Genomic DNA, 19,173 nt, shown 5'->3' with positions numbered 1-19,173 from the left:
ACACAATACTCACAGAACACAGGACAGTACAGCACAGCACAGGAAAAAGCCTTTTGACCCATGATGTTTGTACTATTATGCCAATTTAAACTAATTCCATTATTCTACACATGGTCAATATCCCTTCATTCCATGCCTTGACCCATGAGGATCCTCACTACTCTATGCACTCATGTTCTCGCTTTCAGCAAGCTATAAAGTTTCACTCAAGGTACCTCTGTACATCAATCTTCTAAGGAGAGTGCTATATGTCTCACTAAAATTTGACTTCCCAAAGAGCATTATCTCACAACTGCCTGCATTAAATTTGATCTGTCACCTCTCTGCCTAACTTTTCCGCTGATCTATTTCTTCTGTAATCTTAAGACAACCTTTCATGCCATCTTCATCAATTTTTACGTCCACAGCCACATTCTCATCCAAGTATTACATTTTACAAATAAAAGTTCTGGCACCAATCATTGCAGTATCCTTCCAGTACCACACTTTGCCTCCAATCTTTAAGTCAATTTTGCATCTAGTATGCCTTGAATCCCTTCTGCCTTAATCACAGCATACTATCTAGACACTGCAATAACCTCTTGTGTAAAACAAAATATAATTTCTCCAGTAGTTCTTTTATCAATCACCATAACCCTGTAACTTTAATTATAAAAGAAACAGGAGAATTATAAATTGTATTCTTCAGAGCACAGATAGTTAAAAGGAAAATTTAGTGGAGGTTTGTAAAAGATTTTAAAGGATTTTGTTTAAATGATACCATGGATTAATGATGCAAAGGGCAAAGATTTCAGAAAATTATTTGCCCCTGGATGTAGGCATTACTTACGAGGCTGAATTTATGGCACATTTTTAATGTAAGTGTCATGTTGAGATTTACAGGGATAACTATATCATAATGGAGTCAAAGAAACTGCAGAAATCTGAAACGAAAAACAGAAAATGCTGGAAACACTTAGCAGGTCAAGAAGCAAATGTGGAAAGAAAAATAGTTGCCAGTTCACACACCCATGGTGCTCTAATTTCTTTCCACGTTCCAAGGTGCGCACTGGTAGTTTAGTTGGCCATGCTAAGTTGCCCCTAGTAAGTGGCTGAGTAGTAAAATCTTGGGGCTGGGTTTTCATGTGGTGTGGCAGTGGGGGGGGGTAGGGGAGAAAAAAAATTGATGGGAGAATAAAAAAGTGATTATTTTACATCTTTGATGTTTATAATTTATGATTTTTATGTCTTTGCCCTGTACTGCGACTGTAAAACAACAAATTTCACTTCATATGTCAGTGATAATAAATCAGATTCTAATTCTGATAAATGGGTGATTGATGGTCAGTACGTACTTGGAGGACCAAAGTGCCTGTTTCCGTGCTGCATCTCTTTGTGACTAACAGGAGACAGAGTTAAGGTGGCTGGCAAAAGAACAAAAAGTGATTTGATGAGAGATTTTATTCAAATATGGCAAATGGTTATGTCTGGAATGCAGTTCTGAGGTAAAAATTGAAGCACAAACATAGGAAATGCCGCACACATTCAGTAAATCAGACAGCATCAGTTGAAAAAGAAAGTTAACTTGTTTCTCTTTCCACAGGTGCTGCCTGGCCTTCTGAGTTTTACCAGCATCTTCTGCTATTATTTCAGATTTCCAGCACATCAATTTTTCTTTGATTTTCAGTTTTAATATACAAGGCAGATTTAATTGCAAAGTGAAGATGGACAAGTATCCAAAAGTAATCAGCTGGACTGGTTAAATGAGCCTTTTCAACAATGTAACTATTCCATGATTATCATTCTACAGTTCTCTAATCACCAAAGAAGGTGAGCGAAGACCTGGGTTAATATTTCAGTTCTGGTCCAGTGCCTATATATTTTTCACTTTTGACATTGCTCTTAACATTAAGCCAAGACACAGTAAAAGGCCTGAGCTATAAGATCTGTCCATTAATTTGAGAAACACAGCGTAAATATCATAAATATAGGTTCTTGTTTAGTCAGAAGGTGTCAAAGGTTACGGGAAAAAGGCAAGAGAATGGGTTTGAGAGGGATAATAAATCAGATGGAATGGTGGAGCATATTCAATGGACTGAGTGGCCTAATTCTGCCCCTATGTGCAGCTCCCGATCGATGGACTTACTGGAACCAAAGGCAGCGCTCATTCAAAGATTCAAACAAAGATGATGGACTGAAGTTGTGTGCTGGAAAATTATATGAAAGTTGGAAAGTTATATGAAGTCTGACTGTGAACAACAACTGGGGAAACCTACACACAGGTTGACATTGTACACTTCGACATTGCTATACAAAAAGCAGCTTTGTTTCACAAGTATGGAAAGCAGAAACAGTGCACTTCTACAGTTCACAGCCTCTTGGATGCATAAACACACATTCCATGGTGCCTCTGATTTACCTAGTCTCACTCTCAAACAAAAGTACTGTCAGCAAAGCTCACATATCATGATTAAATAAAAGATGAAGCTTCTAACTGAATAGTATTAACTTTAAATCAATTTCTGGTCAGCATGCCATAGTAGGTTGAATGATCTTCCACTCTGCTTGAAAATGTCATCTGTTCTCACAATTTCATAGACTGTCACATTCTGAATGGACTCTTCAGTTGCAGAAGTTTAAATATTTAAACAAAATATCTTGCAAGTGCTGGGAATACACCAGCCACATCAGTGAAGCGATAATCAAACAAAACGTTATCCCTTGAACAATGACCAAAAGGTGCTGAATAATCTTCTGAGGACTTGGATGTCTAACACAGGTCAGGCAATTTCACACAAGTCAAGTGCACTTGGTCTATTCAGCTGTACTCCCCAACTCATGACATTGATAGCCTATGTTACTGGGTGAGACTGGGCCTTCTGTACCAGTCAAGAAATGGACGTACCAATATCCTCTCAATTAACATGTCATAATACTGCTCTGTAAGCTGAGGACGACTCAGCACAAAGCGACCCAGTAATTCCACAGCTGCTTCACGCACACTCGTGGAGTTGTCCATCAGGCGCCCATGAACACCACGCTGCATATCCAACTGTAAATAAAACAGACAACAGCCATAAGATTCAGCAGCAAAGTGCCAAGAATAAACAATGTAACATAATTGTTTTAAAAACATGTGAATGATTTGTATGTGGTGTGATGAGCAAGTTCACAAAACACACTCAGGTTGGTGAGGTTGTTTACGGATGGAGAGTGGTCCTATGCCACAGGATATTGATATATGTTGGTGACATGGACTGAGAAATGCCAGATGAAATTTAATCTGGATAAAAGAGAGGTGATGCATTTTGAGAACACTAATGAGGTTAGGACACAGACCATTATATGGTTCTTTTTAAACTGCAAGAATGCAAAGTATCTGGAGAGAGTGGTGGGAGCAGTATTTACTTACACATCATTTAAGAGCTGTTTAGATGGGCACTTGAACTGCCCAGGAGTAGAAGGCTATGGGGTAAGAGTTGGGACATGGATGGGTGTGACAGAGTACATGGCAAGAGAAACAGACTCAGCATTCATTTCCATTTGATGCATGGAATTCTCCGACACTGGAAGCCCTCAGAGATCATCTCTCAAGTCAAGCTTTACAAATTCCAAGATCGCACAATGACAAACTGTCTTTGAAAATGTATCAGTGAAATAATAGCCTGAAAACTAGACCCTGAAGGTGATGGGGAAACACATTTCTATAGAGGGAAATGAAAAATATCATAAAGAAATAAAAATCATTACCCTTGCAAGTATGCTAGGATCCACAGCAACAACCTCAGATAGACATTTCATGGCCTTTGTTCGTACAGCAATCGCACTTTCTCCTAAAACACGTAGAATCTAGAAATGAAAAAGATCACATCCATTACACAGTACAAGAAAATTTCAGTAGCTTATTGGATACACTGTTAATGGCAGGCCCCTTAATGGTGTTGATATACAGAGAGATTTTAGCTCCCTGAACTTGGTAGGATAGTTTGATAGGGAGGAAATGAAGGTGTATAGCATTTTTGCCATTATCAGCTGAGGCAATGAGTTCAAGAGAAAGTAAGTTATGTTGCAGGTTTATAAAACTCTAGATAGGCTGTATATAGAGTAATGCATTAAGTTCTGAATAATTTGTTTCAGTATTAACCAGTGAGTGGGGTCTTGCAGGACAGGCGAACATGCTGTCAAAGGATATCATAAAATCATAGTAAAGTACAGTGCAGAAACAGGCCCCTTGGTCCATCTAGTCCAGGCTACTCCCATCGACCTGCACCAGGACCATTGCCCTCCATACCCCTACCATCCATATACCTTTCCGCATTCTGGATATCATACATTGACATGGTAGAGAATGTAGTACTTGGGCTTCTGCGCCCTCTCGTGAGGGAGACTTGGAGTTGCACTTCCATGCTGTAAGAACCATGATCCCATGGTGCTTTGCCTATGCTAAGATGAATTATGCCAGGTACCTGTCCCCTTACTTTGCTCAGATGATGAACCTCCCACAGAAGAATCCCTCTGTATATGAGGCCTTCAAGACAGGCCAATTCTCAGTGCAGCTGTCAAGTAACAACCCCTTTGGGCAGATCCCTGTGGACCAGGCTATTGAAGCCACAGTGAACAAAGACACACAGACTTCTGGAGGCACATCACGGTTCAGCCTGAATGCTGGAGCTACATAACAGCTGAGCACCGCATTGCATTCCTGGGACAGTTAAGGGAGATGGTGCAAGGCAACAAATCAGAGCTTTGTTATGCAGAGCTACAGCGGCCAAGAATCTAGAAAGATGAAGAAGCAGTTTCAGCAGTGGTTAGCCTCATATGTGACTGGGTCAATCCATTTGCAGAGAAGCGGGACCTCATTTGCATCTCTACGGCAAAGGCAGCCCCCGACATTGCCTCTGGCCTGATGAAGGCATATGAGATTGGTGAGCAATACTATGCAACCTTCAAGAATGAATGACTAGAGGAAGACCCACCAGCAAAGAAACTCCATGACCCAATGAAAACCAACAAGCTGAAAACATTCAGTGACATGTGTAAGAAGAGAGAAGTGAAATCAAATGGAAGAGCGATCATCTTGAAAGCAGACAGGTCTTTGTTTGGACGCAGTCTACGTGTGGAGGATATCCTTTCTCATCCCCTTGGATCACTGCCCTGGGCCCTGTCCACACCAGAAGGATTGCTGAGAAAGACAAATAAAGCTACTTTAGCCACAACCTTGCAGAAAAATGTAGCAGTAAAAGAGCAACTCCCAGGAAACTCTGCTACAGTGGTTGATGGAATTAACTTGGTCCAAAGAATGAAAAGTGATCAAGTTACTTTCAGAGATGTTGTCACAACAGTTCTGGGTATGGCTCTGAGGGAAGGCTGTCAGAGTAGCAGAACAGATGTTCAACACATACAAGGAGAACTCTATCAAGAACAGTTAAAGATCTCTACGGGGTGGAGAGACTGGTCATAAATTGCAAGGTATCACAGGCTCGCAGATGGTGCGGCAATGGAGGAGCTTCCTGACCAAAGTCAGTAACAAAAGTAGTCTCATTAGCTTCATAGTCCATGAATGGAGGAAGGCGGATTACAGAGTAAAGCTACAGGAGAAGATTCTGTATGCAACTGTGAATGACAAATGTTACAGAATCACATCTCAAGACAGTGAGGTGTCTGCTCTTCAGTGTCAACAAAAAGCAGATGGCCACCTACTTCTCCATGCTACCTATGCCACAAGAGAGGGATACCAATCTGTAGTGATTTGCTCAGAAGACACAGCATTTTGTCAAGACTTCAGCATTTTGTGACAAGATTGAAGCCCCATTGTTCCAGAAGTGTGGCAATAGAACCCTTACAAGGCTTGTAGACATCAGGAAGGTTGCTGCCACTGTTGGCATAGAGGTTTGTAGGGCTCTCTTTGGGTTGCACACATATACAGGATGTGACACTGTAAGCACTTTTGCAGGCAAAGGGAAGATAAGTGCCCTAAAACGTCTGACCAGCAAAGGGGAAACTCAGGACACATTCTTAGAGGTGGAGGAATAGGAACTCTCCCCAGAACTGCTGGACAAACTGGAGGCATTTACATGTCTCCTGTATGCCAAAAAAGCATCGACCACCAAGGTCAATGAGCTCAGGTATCGCCTTTCCTGTACCCAAAATGGTGAAATCGAAAGTAATCAACTCCCACCATGCAAGGACTGCTTAACAAAACATGCACAGCGAGCCAACTACCATGTTGGTATATGGAGATGTTTGGAGAAGGACCCATAAGTGCCAAGCCCTGTCGGCAGAGGATGGAAAATGGAGAAAGAAGAGGAAGCTGAACAGTTGGTGGTGCACTGCATGGAAGGCCAGAAAGCACATGAAATGTTCACTCCCAAGATGTATGTGTGTTGCAAATGGCCTCAGGTGTACTGACATGTGTAGACTGGCAGACTGTGAGAATCAGGAATCCACCTCAGAGAGTGTAGAAAGTTCAGATGTGGAAGACTTGGAAAATTATTATGATTATTAATAGGCTATGAAAGTATAGAAAACAAAGTATGGAAAGCAGTCTTTGATTAAATATATTTTACAACCAAATGGGGCCTACGCTATGGCAGTGTGGAACCCCACATTTGAATTATTGTACTGTAATTCTATATGCTCTGATAAAAGCGTAAGATTGTTTTGATTTGAAACAATATGGAAAATATCTTGACATTGACAGAACTCCAGAAATTTCTCCAAATGAGGTTTTTTATGTTTTGGGGGTGGGGGTGGGGTAACATTTTCTGCTGTACTGATGTTAATATGGAATATATACAAAAACTGATTACCTATTTGAATTCCTGAATAAATTCCCTACAAATCCATGTGATTATATGCGTCCTAGGGTTTTTATTGACTTTTCCAAAATAAAATACAAATATTTTTCTAAAAAAGAAATGATTTACTCTACTGAAATTGGGCACTGTACTGCGAGAGCCACCAATGACGTAGTTTTCAATGTAGAATTTTATAACATTTGATGAAAACTGCTTGAACTCAGCTATCATTGTGACAAATTTGAATGTTGAGGGATCACTGATGACAAAATACCACTAGGTTGAATATATATGTTGTACTTTATATTGGCCACTTTTCAGAAATGCTTATTTTGGGGTAGTATTATAAAATGCATGATAGCACACATAAAGCTACCACGGGTGCAATGCTATTATGTGGCGACCCACTTCCTAGCACACGCGAACCGGCTCATAATTAGCTAGCGTGAGGGCACAAAGGCCAGGCCTGCAACAAAGGGTGAAAAGCCTGGGGGGGTTTGTGAGCACGTGTCTCTTGGAGCGTCCGCACCCGGGGAGGGCGGGATGAGGGAGGCTTTAAAAGCAAGGCTGTGAAGTTCGAATAAAATTATCTTTGATTGCAGTTTACCGACTCCGTGTCGTTATTTTAGGGCTGCGTGTAGCACACCGATACAATTACATATTTTCTAACTCTAGAGATGTATACCTTGCCAAAAATCACTATGAGCACTATTCCCCTCAGATGGTACCGACCAACCCTACTGGCTTACGGACTATTATCTGTTCTGTGTGAATATAGCTTGTTGTTGATTAGAGGACATACAGCTGTAAATTATCGACTGTCATTTGCTGGAAAGAGAACAATACATGGATGCTGCCTTGGAGCAGAGCCAACAACAAGGTGTTAATGGTCAGACACATCGCCTGTGGGCAATGATACTGGAATAAAATATTTGAATTGATAAGGAATGGATATAAAAGTGGGCGCTTTGTGTGTGCTGGCAGCGGAAACTTCAAAAAATAACCATTACATGAGCATGGAACACATGGCAAGCGAATCGAGACTCCCAGGAATGCCTGGCCAGCTAGCACAGTCTCCTTTGCCTGGGTAATACCTCTGCTATTTTTTGAATATTCAGGATAGTCAGGAAACTCAGCAGATGTACACACAAGGTATTTAGTGTATGAATTCACATACTTGTTAAGACAATAAAGGTACTTCTGGGTAAATACAGATTCTCTCTCTGTGCCACACTGTTCATTATTACAAGGACAAACAAGAGAAAATTGCAGATGTTGGAAATCCAAGCAACACAAACAAAATGCTGGAGGAACTCAGTAGGCCAGGCAGTATCTATGGGAAAAAAGTAGATGATGCTTTGGGCCAAAATATTTTGGCAGGACTGAAGAAAAAGGCTGAGGAGTAGATTTAAAAGGGGAGAAAGAAACAGAAGGGGATAGGTGAAATCGGGAGGGGAGGGATGAAGCAAAGAGCTGGGAAGTTGACTTATGAAGGAGATACAGAGCTGGAGAAGGGGGAGTCTGATGGGTGAGGACAGAAGGCAATGGAGGGGCACCAGAGGGAGGCAAAGGACAGACAAGGAGATAAGTTGAGAGAAGGAAAAGGGGATGGGGAAGGGTGAAGGGGGGGAGGAGTTTGGGGGCCCATTGCTGGAAGTTCGAGAAATCAGTGCTCATGCCATCAGGTTGGAGGCTACCCAGACGGAATACAGATTTGTTGTCATCTGTTCCAACCAACTTTGGCTAGCTTCTCTCCCGTGCATTTGTAATTCCCTTTACTTTGCTGATTCATCTGACTTTAGCTTCTCCCTCTCAAATTGCAGGGTGAATTCTATCAAATTATGATCACTGCCACCCGAAGGGTTCTGTTACCTTAAACTCCCTAATCAAATCAGGTTTATTGCACAATACCCAATCCAAGATAGTTGCTCCACGAATGGCCTGAACCAAAAGCTCAGCACTATAAAGCTATCCTGCAGACTTCTACAAACTCCCCCTCTTGTGATCCAGCAGCAATGTGATTTTACCGATCAATCTGCATATTGAAATCCCAATAACATTGCCCTTTTGACATACCTCTTCTATCTCCTGTAGTAATTTGTAAACCACATAAAACCATATAACAATTAAAGCATGGAAACAGGCCATCTTGGCCCTTCTAGTCCATGCCGAACGCTTACTCTCACCTAGTCCCACTGACCTGCACTCAGCCCATAATCCTCCATTCCTTTCCTGTCCGTATACCTATCCAATTTTTTTTTAAATGACAATATCAAACCTGCCTCCACCACTTCTACTGGAAGCTCGTTCCACACAGCTACCACTCTCTGAGTAAAGAATTTCTCCTTGTGTTACCCCTAAACTTTTGCCCCTTAACTCTCAACTCATGTCCTCTTGTTTGAATCTCCCCTACTCTCAATGGAAAAAGCCTATCCACCTCAACTCGTATTTATCTCCCTCATAATTTTGAATACCTCTATCAAGTCCCCCCTCAACCTTCTACACTCCAAAGAATAAAGGCCTAACTTGTTCAACCTTTCTCTGTAACTTAGGTGCTGAAACCCAGGTAACATTCTAGTAAATCTCCTCTGTACTCTCTCTATTTTGTTGACACCTTTCCTATAATTCGGTGACCAGAACTGTACACAGTACTCCAAATTTGGCCTCACCAATGCCTCATACAATTTTAACATTACATCCCAACTCCTATACTCAATGCTCTGATTTATAAACATCTTTGCTGCTGTTCGGAGGCCTGTATATAACTCCTATCAGGATCTTTTTACTCTTACGGTACTTTAGCTCTACCCCCAAAGGTTCTCCACCATCAGACCCTATGTCACCTCCTTTTAAGGATTTGATTTCATTTTTAACCAAGAGAGCCACCCCACCTCTCTGCCTATCAGCCTGTCCTTTCGAGACAATAGTATCCTTTGATGTTAAGCTCCCAGCTATAAGCTTCCTTCAGCCATGACTCAGTGATGCCCACAATGTCGTACTCACCATTCTCTGTGTTACAAGTTGATATACCTTATGCTATATACTCTATGTATTCAAATATAAGACCTTTGGTCCTATATTCAATCACCCTTTTTGATTTTGTCCTCCCTTTACATTGTAACTCTCCCGCTGACTGCAATTTAGCCTTTTCATCAGCCTGTCTTTGCTAGCAGTCTCACTACACACTGCCTCTCTTTGTAAACCAACTGCCCCATTCGCATTTCTATCATTCTGGTTCCCATTCCCCTACCAAATTGCTTTAAACCCTCCCAAACAGGTCCATAAGGATATTGGTTCCCCTCAGGTTCAGGTGCCACTTTTGTAAAAGTTGTACCTTCCCTGGAAGAGAGCTGAATGATCCACAAATCTGAATTCCTGCCCCAGTTCCTCAGCCTCACAATTATCTGCCAAATGCTCCTATTCTGACCCTCTCTAGTAAGTGGCACCGGCAGCAATCCAAAGATTATTACCCTGGTGGTCCTGCTTTTCAGCTTTCTACCTAGCTCCTTAAAATCTCTCTTCCAGATCTCCTCACCTTTCTTACCCATGTCATTGGTACCATTAAGTACCAGGTTCCTGATTAGTCAGGGCTTCAAAAGTTATAGGGAGAAGCAGGAGAATGGAGTTGAGAGGGATAATAGGTCAGCCATGATGAAATAGCATATATCAAGTTGCCTTCTCAGCCTCTGACGCTCCAGAGAAAAACAATCAAAGTTTGTTAAACCTCTCCTTATAGCCCATCCTCTCTAATCCAGGCAACATCCTGATGTATTTTGACATCTAGACATAACTGAGTATTTAATTTGATTAATCTTCCCCACATTGCATCTTTAAAAAACACAAGGCTAGACAAAACTCCACCTCCCACCTTTAGAATTATTGCACCTGTAGAAGTCACTGGAATTTAATTGAATATCGCATGTGCAAATTGCTAACAACTAAAATGCAGCACTTCTTGCAATGAAATTAGAGTAATGAAGTCTATGGCATAGAATTTAATAGAGGATCACTCTAAAATGGAAGAAATGCCTATAAACCAAATTGGTGTCTTGAATTTGTAAGTGAAGTGGGAGAGGAAATGAATTTGAATTGAATTGATTTTGACTTTATTACATCCTTCATACGCACGAGTAAAAATCTTTACATCTAAATGTGCAATTTATAGTGATTTATAATAAATAATATGCACAACAATATAACATAGAAATACTGTTATGTCAGCATGAATTAATTAGTCTGATGGCCTGGTGGAAGAAGCTGTCCCGAAGCCTGTTGGTCCTGGCTTTTATGCTGCGGTACTGTTTCCTAGGTGGTAGCAGCTGGAACAATTTGTGGTTGGGGTGACTTGGGTCCCCAATGATACCTTGGGCCCTTTTTACATTTTTATGTAAACCAGAACACTATCTCCATTCTGTGATATATATTGGCTTTGAAGAATAGAGGAAAAGACCACAATTTCCACAAATGTGAATTTCCACAATTCACATGGACTATAATGCTGTTGCCCCTATCCCCACTGATAAAGCTCTATGCTTTGTTCATAATCCAAAAACTAAACGACTTTATAAGTATCTCGTTTCATCAAAGGCTTTTTTCAACTAGTATCCATCAGTTTTTTTTTGCAATCAGTAACACATACCTGCGTCAAATAAATATCAAAGCTCTGTGCAAACGGCCTCATAGAGGCCAAGTATCGGACAATCAAACAGGCATCTTCATAGTCCACGTTAGCAGAGTTCATTCTGTGGGTGCAAAAGGAAGTCAGGCAAGGCATGATGAGTAGCCCACCTCAGGAACAATTTATTAAACAGCCTAATGTTACCCACTTGGCCAGTTATTTCACTGACACAAGAGGTACCACAATTAGAAACTGTTAAAAAGTAGCATTTTTTAGGTTTGAAATCATTAAACCTTCAGTTTACAGGTCTTAAATGTAGAAACTTGTCTGGACATATTTTTCTGTGCAGAATATTGCACTGCACTAACAAACACACACACATATATCAACAAACAGAATCATAATGCTGCCACGAATTACACCCACCTACATTCTGACTTTCACGACTAAGCCTGCATCAAAGAAAGAATGAGAAGCACCTATTCTATGAAGAAAGTATTTCATAAATGGATCGTCCTGTACCATATACAAAATTCTCCCAAAAATGTGGCGCGTTGTACCTTACCTCAGGGTGCTAAATTGAGTTGGGGTAGTTTTGATGACAGAGCGAAGGAACTTCTTGCGTTTTTCTGCTCTTTGCATAATCTCTCCTGTGGATTCAAGTTCCTTGGCATGCTGTGTCCCATCTGAGGAGTCATCATCCTTCTGATTCTGTGACTTCATTGCTTTTTCTGTCTCCATTGTAGTGTCACGGAACCATTGTGCAATGTAAAATTTCCTAGCAAACTTGAAAACACACATACACACTTATTGCAGGATCATCCAGAGCAATTAGCAACCTTACACTAGTTCAGAAGGGCCTAAACTGACTATTTTGAGAAAATTTGACTGCAGTATCAAAACAAACAGTAAGAAGCTCTACGGATGTGTAAAGAGGAAGAAGGCTACTAAGGTTGGTGTGGAACCTCTGGAGAATAAGACTGGTGACTAAATAACAGGAAATGAAGCAGCAGACATGTGACATCATTTTTAGGTTGTCTTCACTGTGGACGACACCTTGGAAAACACTTGGGCTAATTTCAAACAACATGAAAAGCTTTCAATCATAAGGGAAACCTGAAGGTGAAACTCAGAGCTATACACAAACAAAGTAGAAAGTTAGGGACATTTCCATAGTGATCACATGTGCAGGAAGTGGATTCAGCTGATAATTGTGGAGCTGCAATATGGATTTACTAGCGAGTGCCTACGATGCTGAGCTATACATGGGTAACATGTTTAGTAAAATAGTCAGACTTCAGGTAATGACTGCACAGGAAGGAAGGGAATGAAAAGCCACCAAGGGTAACAGGTAGTTCAGGAATTCCATGTAGCTACTGTCCTTAAATAAATACTATGTTAAGATTGACATATAGGAGTTGTTTAAATACCAGCTGGTCAGAGTACAGGGTCAACATGCTCCTTTGAGGAAGAATGACAAAAATGGCAAGGATTGGGAACTCTAGATGACAAATGATGTTAAACATGCAAAAAGACAAAGCAAGCATTTGTAAGATTTATGATGCTGAAATCTGACAGGACCTTTTAAGGAAGCAGGAAAGAACTTAAACAAGAATCAGGTGATCTAAAAAGATCCATAGAATATCCTTGGGAAGTGGGATTAAAGAGAATCCCAAAGCATTTTATATTTGCATTACATACAAGAGGGTAACTATGGAGAAGTTACAAAGGAAATGGGTAGTATTAAACAAGCACTTTGAATCAATATCCACCAAGGACAAAAACATGGAGGAGAGCAAGATGAGGGAGAAATATTTGGATATTGTAGGGCATGTTGATATTGAGGAAGAGTAGATAGGACATAGAAGAGTTCAGGCCCTTCAGCTTTAGTTTCTTGAAGAGCAGGAAGGTAGCTGTATCTCAAGGGCTTTATGGAATGCAAGAGAGGCAGGAAAGGAGATTGTTGGCGTCGTGACAGATCATTGTATTCTACTCAGTCACAGGAGAAATCCAAGAAGACTGCCCGAGAATAGCTAATATTATTCCTCTGTTTAAGAAGGGCAGTGGACCACCAGAATATTATAGGCTGTTGACCTTTAAATCAGTGGTAGGGGGATTAGTGGAGAAGATTCTGAAGGTTTGGGTCTACTCACTTCTCAGAAAGCATGTATTTATTATAGATAGTCAAGACTACATTGACTTTAGGAAAGCTTTTAACAAGGGCCATCATGGTGGGTAATCTAGAAAACTAAGGCACAAGGGATCCAAGGAAACTTGGTAGATTTAATTCAGAATTGGCTTGACCATAGAAAAAGGGAAAAGTTTAAGGGAGATTACGAAACAAGTTTATTTTTATACAGAGTGCATGTGACTGGAATACACTACCAGTGGAATTGAAGGATGCAGGTATAACAGAAATATTTAAAAGTAATTTAGACACATATATATATATATATATATATATATATATAACCAAGGAATGGAGGAATATCAAAAGGCCTGTTCCTGTGCTGAACTATGTTCTTGTATGCGACCATGTCACATTATTATATTTCAAGATAGAAACCATACAGCAGGCCAGAATGGCTAAGATGAGAATCTATGTAAAATATGGACATTGCATAGGCAGATGAGATTAGATTAGGTGGCCTTTTTTAATTATAAATTTATTTGGTTCGGCAGAAGGGTCTGTTCTTGTGCTCTACTGTTCTATGCTCTAATGAAGAATATAAAGTCATAACAGCCTCTGACTTACATAGCATGAAAATGGGTATTTTGGCCCATTAGATCTATGAAGACCTGTTTGCCCTTATATTTACCCAGGTAGGGTCTGTATCCTTTATATTTTGCCTATTGAAGTGATTAGCTGAATGCCTTTCCAATATGGTGATTGCACCTGTTTCCACTACTTCCTCTGGCTTTGTATTCCAAGTATTACACACTGTGCAAAAAAAAAAGTTATACAGCAGAGGACATTCTTAAGGCAAGTGGAGGAAAGTTTAGGGTGATGTCAGAAGTATGATGTTTGTTTTTACAGAAAGAGTGGTAAGTACCTGGAATGTAGTGCTGGGGTGGTAGTCGAGGCTGACCCAATAGAGACATTTAAGAGACACAGATAGGACTTATTATGTAGGACGGAAGGTTAGACTGATGATGGAACAAGTATACAAATCAGGACAGCTACGTGGGATGAAGGACCTGTACTGTGCTGCATTGTTCTATGTTTTATCCCTCTCAAAGCTTCTCCCTCTCACTTCTGGACCGGGAAAACATGTCTGTTCTCAATTCAATTCTATTTTGAACTAGATTTCACTTACCATTAGTGAGGGGTCAGTCTCGGTATTCTCATCTAGGTAATCCAGCAACGCCTTCTGTAGCTGTTGCACTTCATCCTCAATCCCTGAAACCTGTAGGATTTAAACCATTATTGGCAAAACTCAGAATGATAAACTCACACACAGAGGGTCAACCACTATGATCGCACATAGGCTCAGACTATGGGGAAAGCAAAACTTGAAAATAATATTAATTAACAAGGTGGCAAAAGTCTGAGGGCATTTATTGTTCCAGGTTTCTACCATTTTCAATTTGTCCTCTGATTTTTGGAATATACAGGTATCTTCTCTCATCCCTGTGCAGACTCATCACCAGCTGTGATTTGTCCAGGTGTCATTGTATTCGCAAAGCTAACAGCATTGTGAAGGACCCAACGCACCCCTCACACGAGCTCTTCTCCCTCCTGCCATCTGGCAAAAGGTACCGAAGCATTCAGGCTCTCACGACCATACTGTGCAAGTTTCTTCCCCCAAGCCATCAGACTCCTCAATACTCAAGAGTCTAGACTGACATCTACATAATTTATTATTATCATTTATCCTCCACTGTGCCTACTGTCTTGTTTATTAATTATTGTACTGCCCTGCACTGTTCTGTGCAATTTATGCAGTCCTGTAGTCTAGTGCAGTTTTTATGCTGTTTTATGTCGTCTAGTCTGGCCTTGTGCTGTCTCACATAGTCTAGTGTAGTTTTTGTGTTCTTTCATGTAGCACCGGGTCCTGGAGGAACGTTGTTTCATTTTTACTGCGTACCATACCAGCAGTTTATGGTCGAAATGACAATAAACTTGACTTGATTGATAAATTTGCACATGGCATAGGAGCTGCATACATAGGGAGTAGGAGTCGAAGCTATCAGCCTTGAGATGCACCTGAGTTTATGGTCATCAAGAAGGGTAGAGATTGTGGAACAGAAGTAATGATCATTCAAAAATCACTGGAGTCTGACATGATGCCAGAGGACTGGAAAATTGTAAATGTCACTCCACTCTTTAAGAAAGGAGGAAGGCAGCAGAAAAAAAAATTATAGACCAGTTAGCCTGACCTCAGTAGTTGGGAAGATGCTGGAGTCAAGGATGAGTTTGTGACACAGGACAAGATAGGGCAAAGTCAGCATGGTTTCTTCGGCAGTTTGAACGGGGCACGACTGCGCAAGTGCGTGAAGGTCGGCCTCTGAGACAGCTGGACAGTTTACAAAGCAAGTAGCTTGTGAGGGGGTAAGTAATTTCTTCAGCAGTTTGAATAGGGCACGACTGCACAAGCGCGTGAAGGTCAGCCTCTGAGACAGCAGGAGAGTTTAAAAAGCAAGCAGATTAAACGGAGCGGGCAATGGAGTAGTGGGAGTCAGAGCTGGAAGGCTTTGGCTCGAGAGGCTGAGGACGAGCTTTCAACCAGTCAGTTAAGGCTGGGTAAGCTCCTTTAATTAATCTAATTAGCTTAGATGTAGGTAATGGAGGCAGCAGTTAGGGCAGTCGGGTGCTCCGTTTGCAGTATGTGTGAAGTCAGGGCGAGCACAATTGTCCCTGATGACTACACCAGCAAAGGGTGCATCCAGCTGCAGCTCCTGAAAAACCGAGTTAGGGAACTGGAACTGGAGCTGGATGTCATTCGGGTGGCAGAGGCAGAAATAGACAGGAGTTTCAGGGAGATAGTCACCCCTAAGAGTCAGGAGACAGGTAGCTGGGTGACTGTCAGGAGAGGGAAGAGGAGTAGACAGGAAGAGCAGAGCACCCCTGTGGCCGTTTCCATCAACAATAAGTATACCGTTTTGGATACTGTTGGTGGGGACGACCTACCAGGGACAAGTTGCAGTGGTCACGTCTCTGGCACTGAGACTGGACCCTCAGCTCAGAAGGGAAGGAGGGAAAAGAGGAGAGCAGCAGTGATAGGGGATTCGATAGTTAGGGGGACAGTTAAGAGGCTCTGTGGGAGAGATCGAGATCTCAGATAGTCTGTTGCCTCCCTAGTGCCAGGGTCCGCGATATCTCGGATCCAGTTCTCAGTATTCTCAAGAGGGAGGGTGAGCAGCCACATGTCGTGATCCATGTAGGGACCAATGACGTGGATAGGAAGAAGAGGAGGCCCTGCAAAGAGAGCTTAGGGAGTTAGGTGCAAAGTTGAAGGACAGGACCTCCAGGGTTGCAATCTCAGGATTGCTACCAGTGCCATGTGCTAGTGAGGCTAGAAATAGGAAGATAATATAGCTAAATACGTGGCTAATGAGTTGGTGCAGGAGGGAGGGCTTCATGTTTCTGGACAATTGGGCCTTGTTCCAGGGAAGGTAGGGACCTGTACCGATGGGACGGGTTGCGCCTGAACTGGAAGGTGACTAATATCTTTGCGGGAAGGTTTGCTAGTGCTGCTCCAGGGGTCCGGGGGGGGGGGGGGTGGTTGTTTAGATTAGATTTGCAGGGTGAGGGGGAACCAGAGTGTTAGAGCAGATAGTGAGGTGGAGAAGGATAAAGGTCATGGGAGAACTGCAAGTACAGTGCATGGAGTAAAGCCAGATCTAACATCTAAAGAGGCTTTGAGGAAAGAGAAGCAAAATAAAGGATGTAAGGGTAGTAAGGTAGAAGAGCTAAAGTGTGTGTACTTCAATGCAAGAAGCATCAGGAACAAAGCTGATGAACTGAGAGCTTGGATACATACATGGAATTATGATTTAGTGGCCATTACAGAGACTTGGCTGCCACCAGGGCAGGAATGGATTCTCAATATTCCTGGATTTCAGTGTTTTAAAAGGGATAGAGAGGGGGGAAAAAGGGGAGGAGGGGTGGCATTACTGGTCAAGGATACGATTACAGCTACAGAAAGAGTGGGTAATGTAGCAGGATCCTCTTTTGAGTCAGTATGGGTGGAAGGCAGGAACAGGAAGGGAGCTGTTACTCTATTGGTAGTATTCTATAGGCCCCCTGGTAGCAGCAGAGATACTGAGGAGCAGATTGGGAGGCAGATTTTGGAAAGGTGCAAAAAATAACAGGGTTGTTATCATGGGTGACTTTAACTTCCCTAATATTAATTGGCACCTGATTAGTTTCAAGGGTTTGGATGGGGCAAAGTTTGTTAAGTGTGTCCAGGACGGATTCCTGTCACAGTATGTTGACAGGCCGACTAGGGGGAATGCCATACTAGATCTAGTGTTAGGTAAGAACCGGGTCAGGTCACAGATCTCTCAGCGGGTGAGTATCTGGGGGGACAGTGACCACCGCTCCCTGGCCTTAAGCATTATCATGGAAAAGGATAGAATCAGAGAGGACAGGATCATTTTTAATTGGGGAAGGGCAAATTATGAGGCTATAAGGCTAGAACTTGTTGGTGTGAATTGGGATGATGTTATTGCAGGGAAATATACTTTGGACATGTGGTCGATGTTTAGGGATCTCTTACAGGATGTTAGGGATAAATGTGTCCCAGTGAGGAAGATAAAGAATGGTAGGGTGAAGGAACCATGGGTGACAAGTGAGGTGGAAAATCGAGACAGGTGGAAGAAGGCAGCATACATGAGGTTTAGGAAACAAGGATCAGATGGGGCTATTGAGGAATATAGGGAAGCAAGAAAGGAGCTTAAGAAGGGGCTGAGGAGAGCAAGAATGGGGCATGAGAAGGCCTTGGCGAGTAGGGTAAAGGAAGAGATTGCTGAGCCTCTAGATAGGATCTTTTGTCCTCATTGTCCATGGGAATGGTGCCAGTGGATTGGAGGGAGGCGAATGTTGTCCCCTTGTTCAAAAAACAGTAGTAGGGATAGTCCGGGTAATTATAGACCAGTGTGTGGTGGGAAAGCTGTTGGAAAAGATTCTTAGAGATAGGATCGATGGACATTTAGAAAATCGTGTTCTGATCAGGAACAGTCAGCATGGCGTTGTGAAGGGCAGATCATGTCTAACAAGCCTATTAGAGTTCTTTGAGGAGGTGACCAGGCATATAGATGAGGGTAGTGCAGTGGATGTGATCTATATGGAAGCAAGGGTCATGGTCGAAAATATGGTATGGCTACATGGATTTTAGTAAGCCATTTGTCAAGGTTCCACATGGTAGGCTTATTAAGAAAGGCAGAAGGCATGGGATCCAAGGAGGTTTGGCTAGGTGGATTCAGAATTGGCTTGCCTGCAGAGGGAGTACATTCGGATTGGAGGGTTGTGACTAGTGGCGTCCCACAAAGATCGGTTCTGGGACCTTTACTTATCGTGATTTTTATTAATGACTTGGATGTGGGCGTAGAAGGGTGGGTTGGCAAGTTTGCAGACAACACAAAGGTTGGTGGTGTTGTAGATAGTGTAGAAGATTGTCGAAAATTGCAGAGACATTGATAGGATGCAGAAGTAGGCTGAGAAGTGGCAGATGGGAGTTCAACCCGGAGAAGTGTGAGGTGGTACACTTTGGAAGGACAAACTCCAAGGCAGAGTACAAAGTAAATGGCAGGATACTTGGTAGTGTGGAGGAGCAG

The 19,173-nt window shown here is 42.0% G+C and overlaps 1 protein-coding gene across 5 annotated transcripts in view; it reads right to left on the bottom strand.

Annotated features, from left to right (window-relative positions):
• Nucleotides 1-19,173, bottom strand: part of LOC132396489 (nipped-B-like protein) — a 531,210-nt gene that overhangs the window by 152,996 nt on the left and 359,041 nt on the right. For all 5 annotated transcript variants that reach the window (XM_059974034.1, XM_059974035.1, XM_059974036.1 and 2 more), the window contains 5 exons: nucleotides 14,712-14,801; nucleotides 11,960-12,180; nucleotides 11,416-11,518; nucleotides 3,730-3,828; nucleotides 2,885-3,031 (listed from right to left, as the gene is read on the bottom strand). In XM_059974034.1, coding sequence (XP_059830017.1) covers nucleotides 2,885-3,031; nucleotides 3,730-3,828; nucleotides 11,416-11,518; nucleotides 11,960-12,180; nucleotides 14,712-14,801 — 660 coding nt within the window. The remainder of the gene's footprint in view (nucleotides 1-2,884; nucleotides 3,032-3,729; nucleotides 3,829-11,415; nucleotides 11,519-11,959; nucleotides 12,181-14,711; nucleotides 14,802-19,173) is intronic.

This window comes from Hypanus sabinus, chromosome 7, assembly GCF_030144855.1.
Source record: "Hypanus sabinus isolate sHypSab1 chromosome 7, sHypSab1.hap1, whole genome shotgun sequence".
In the NCBI taxonomy this organism is placed as follows: Eukaryota; Metazoa; Chordata; class Chondrichthyes; order Myliobatiformes; family Dasyatidae; genus Hypanus; species Hypanus sabinus.
This window is presented reverse-complemented; position numbering and strand designations above follow the sequence as displayed.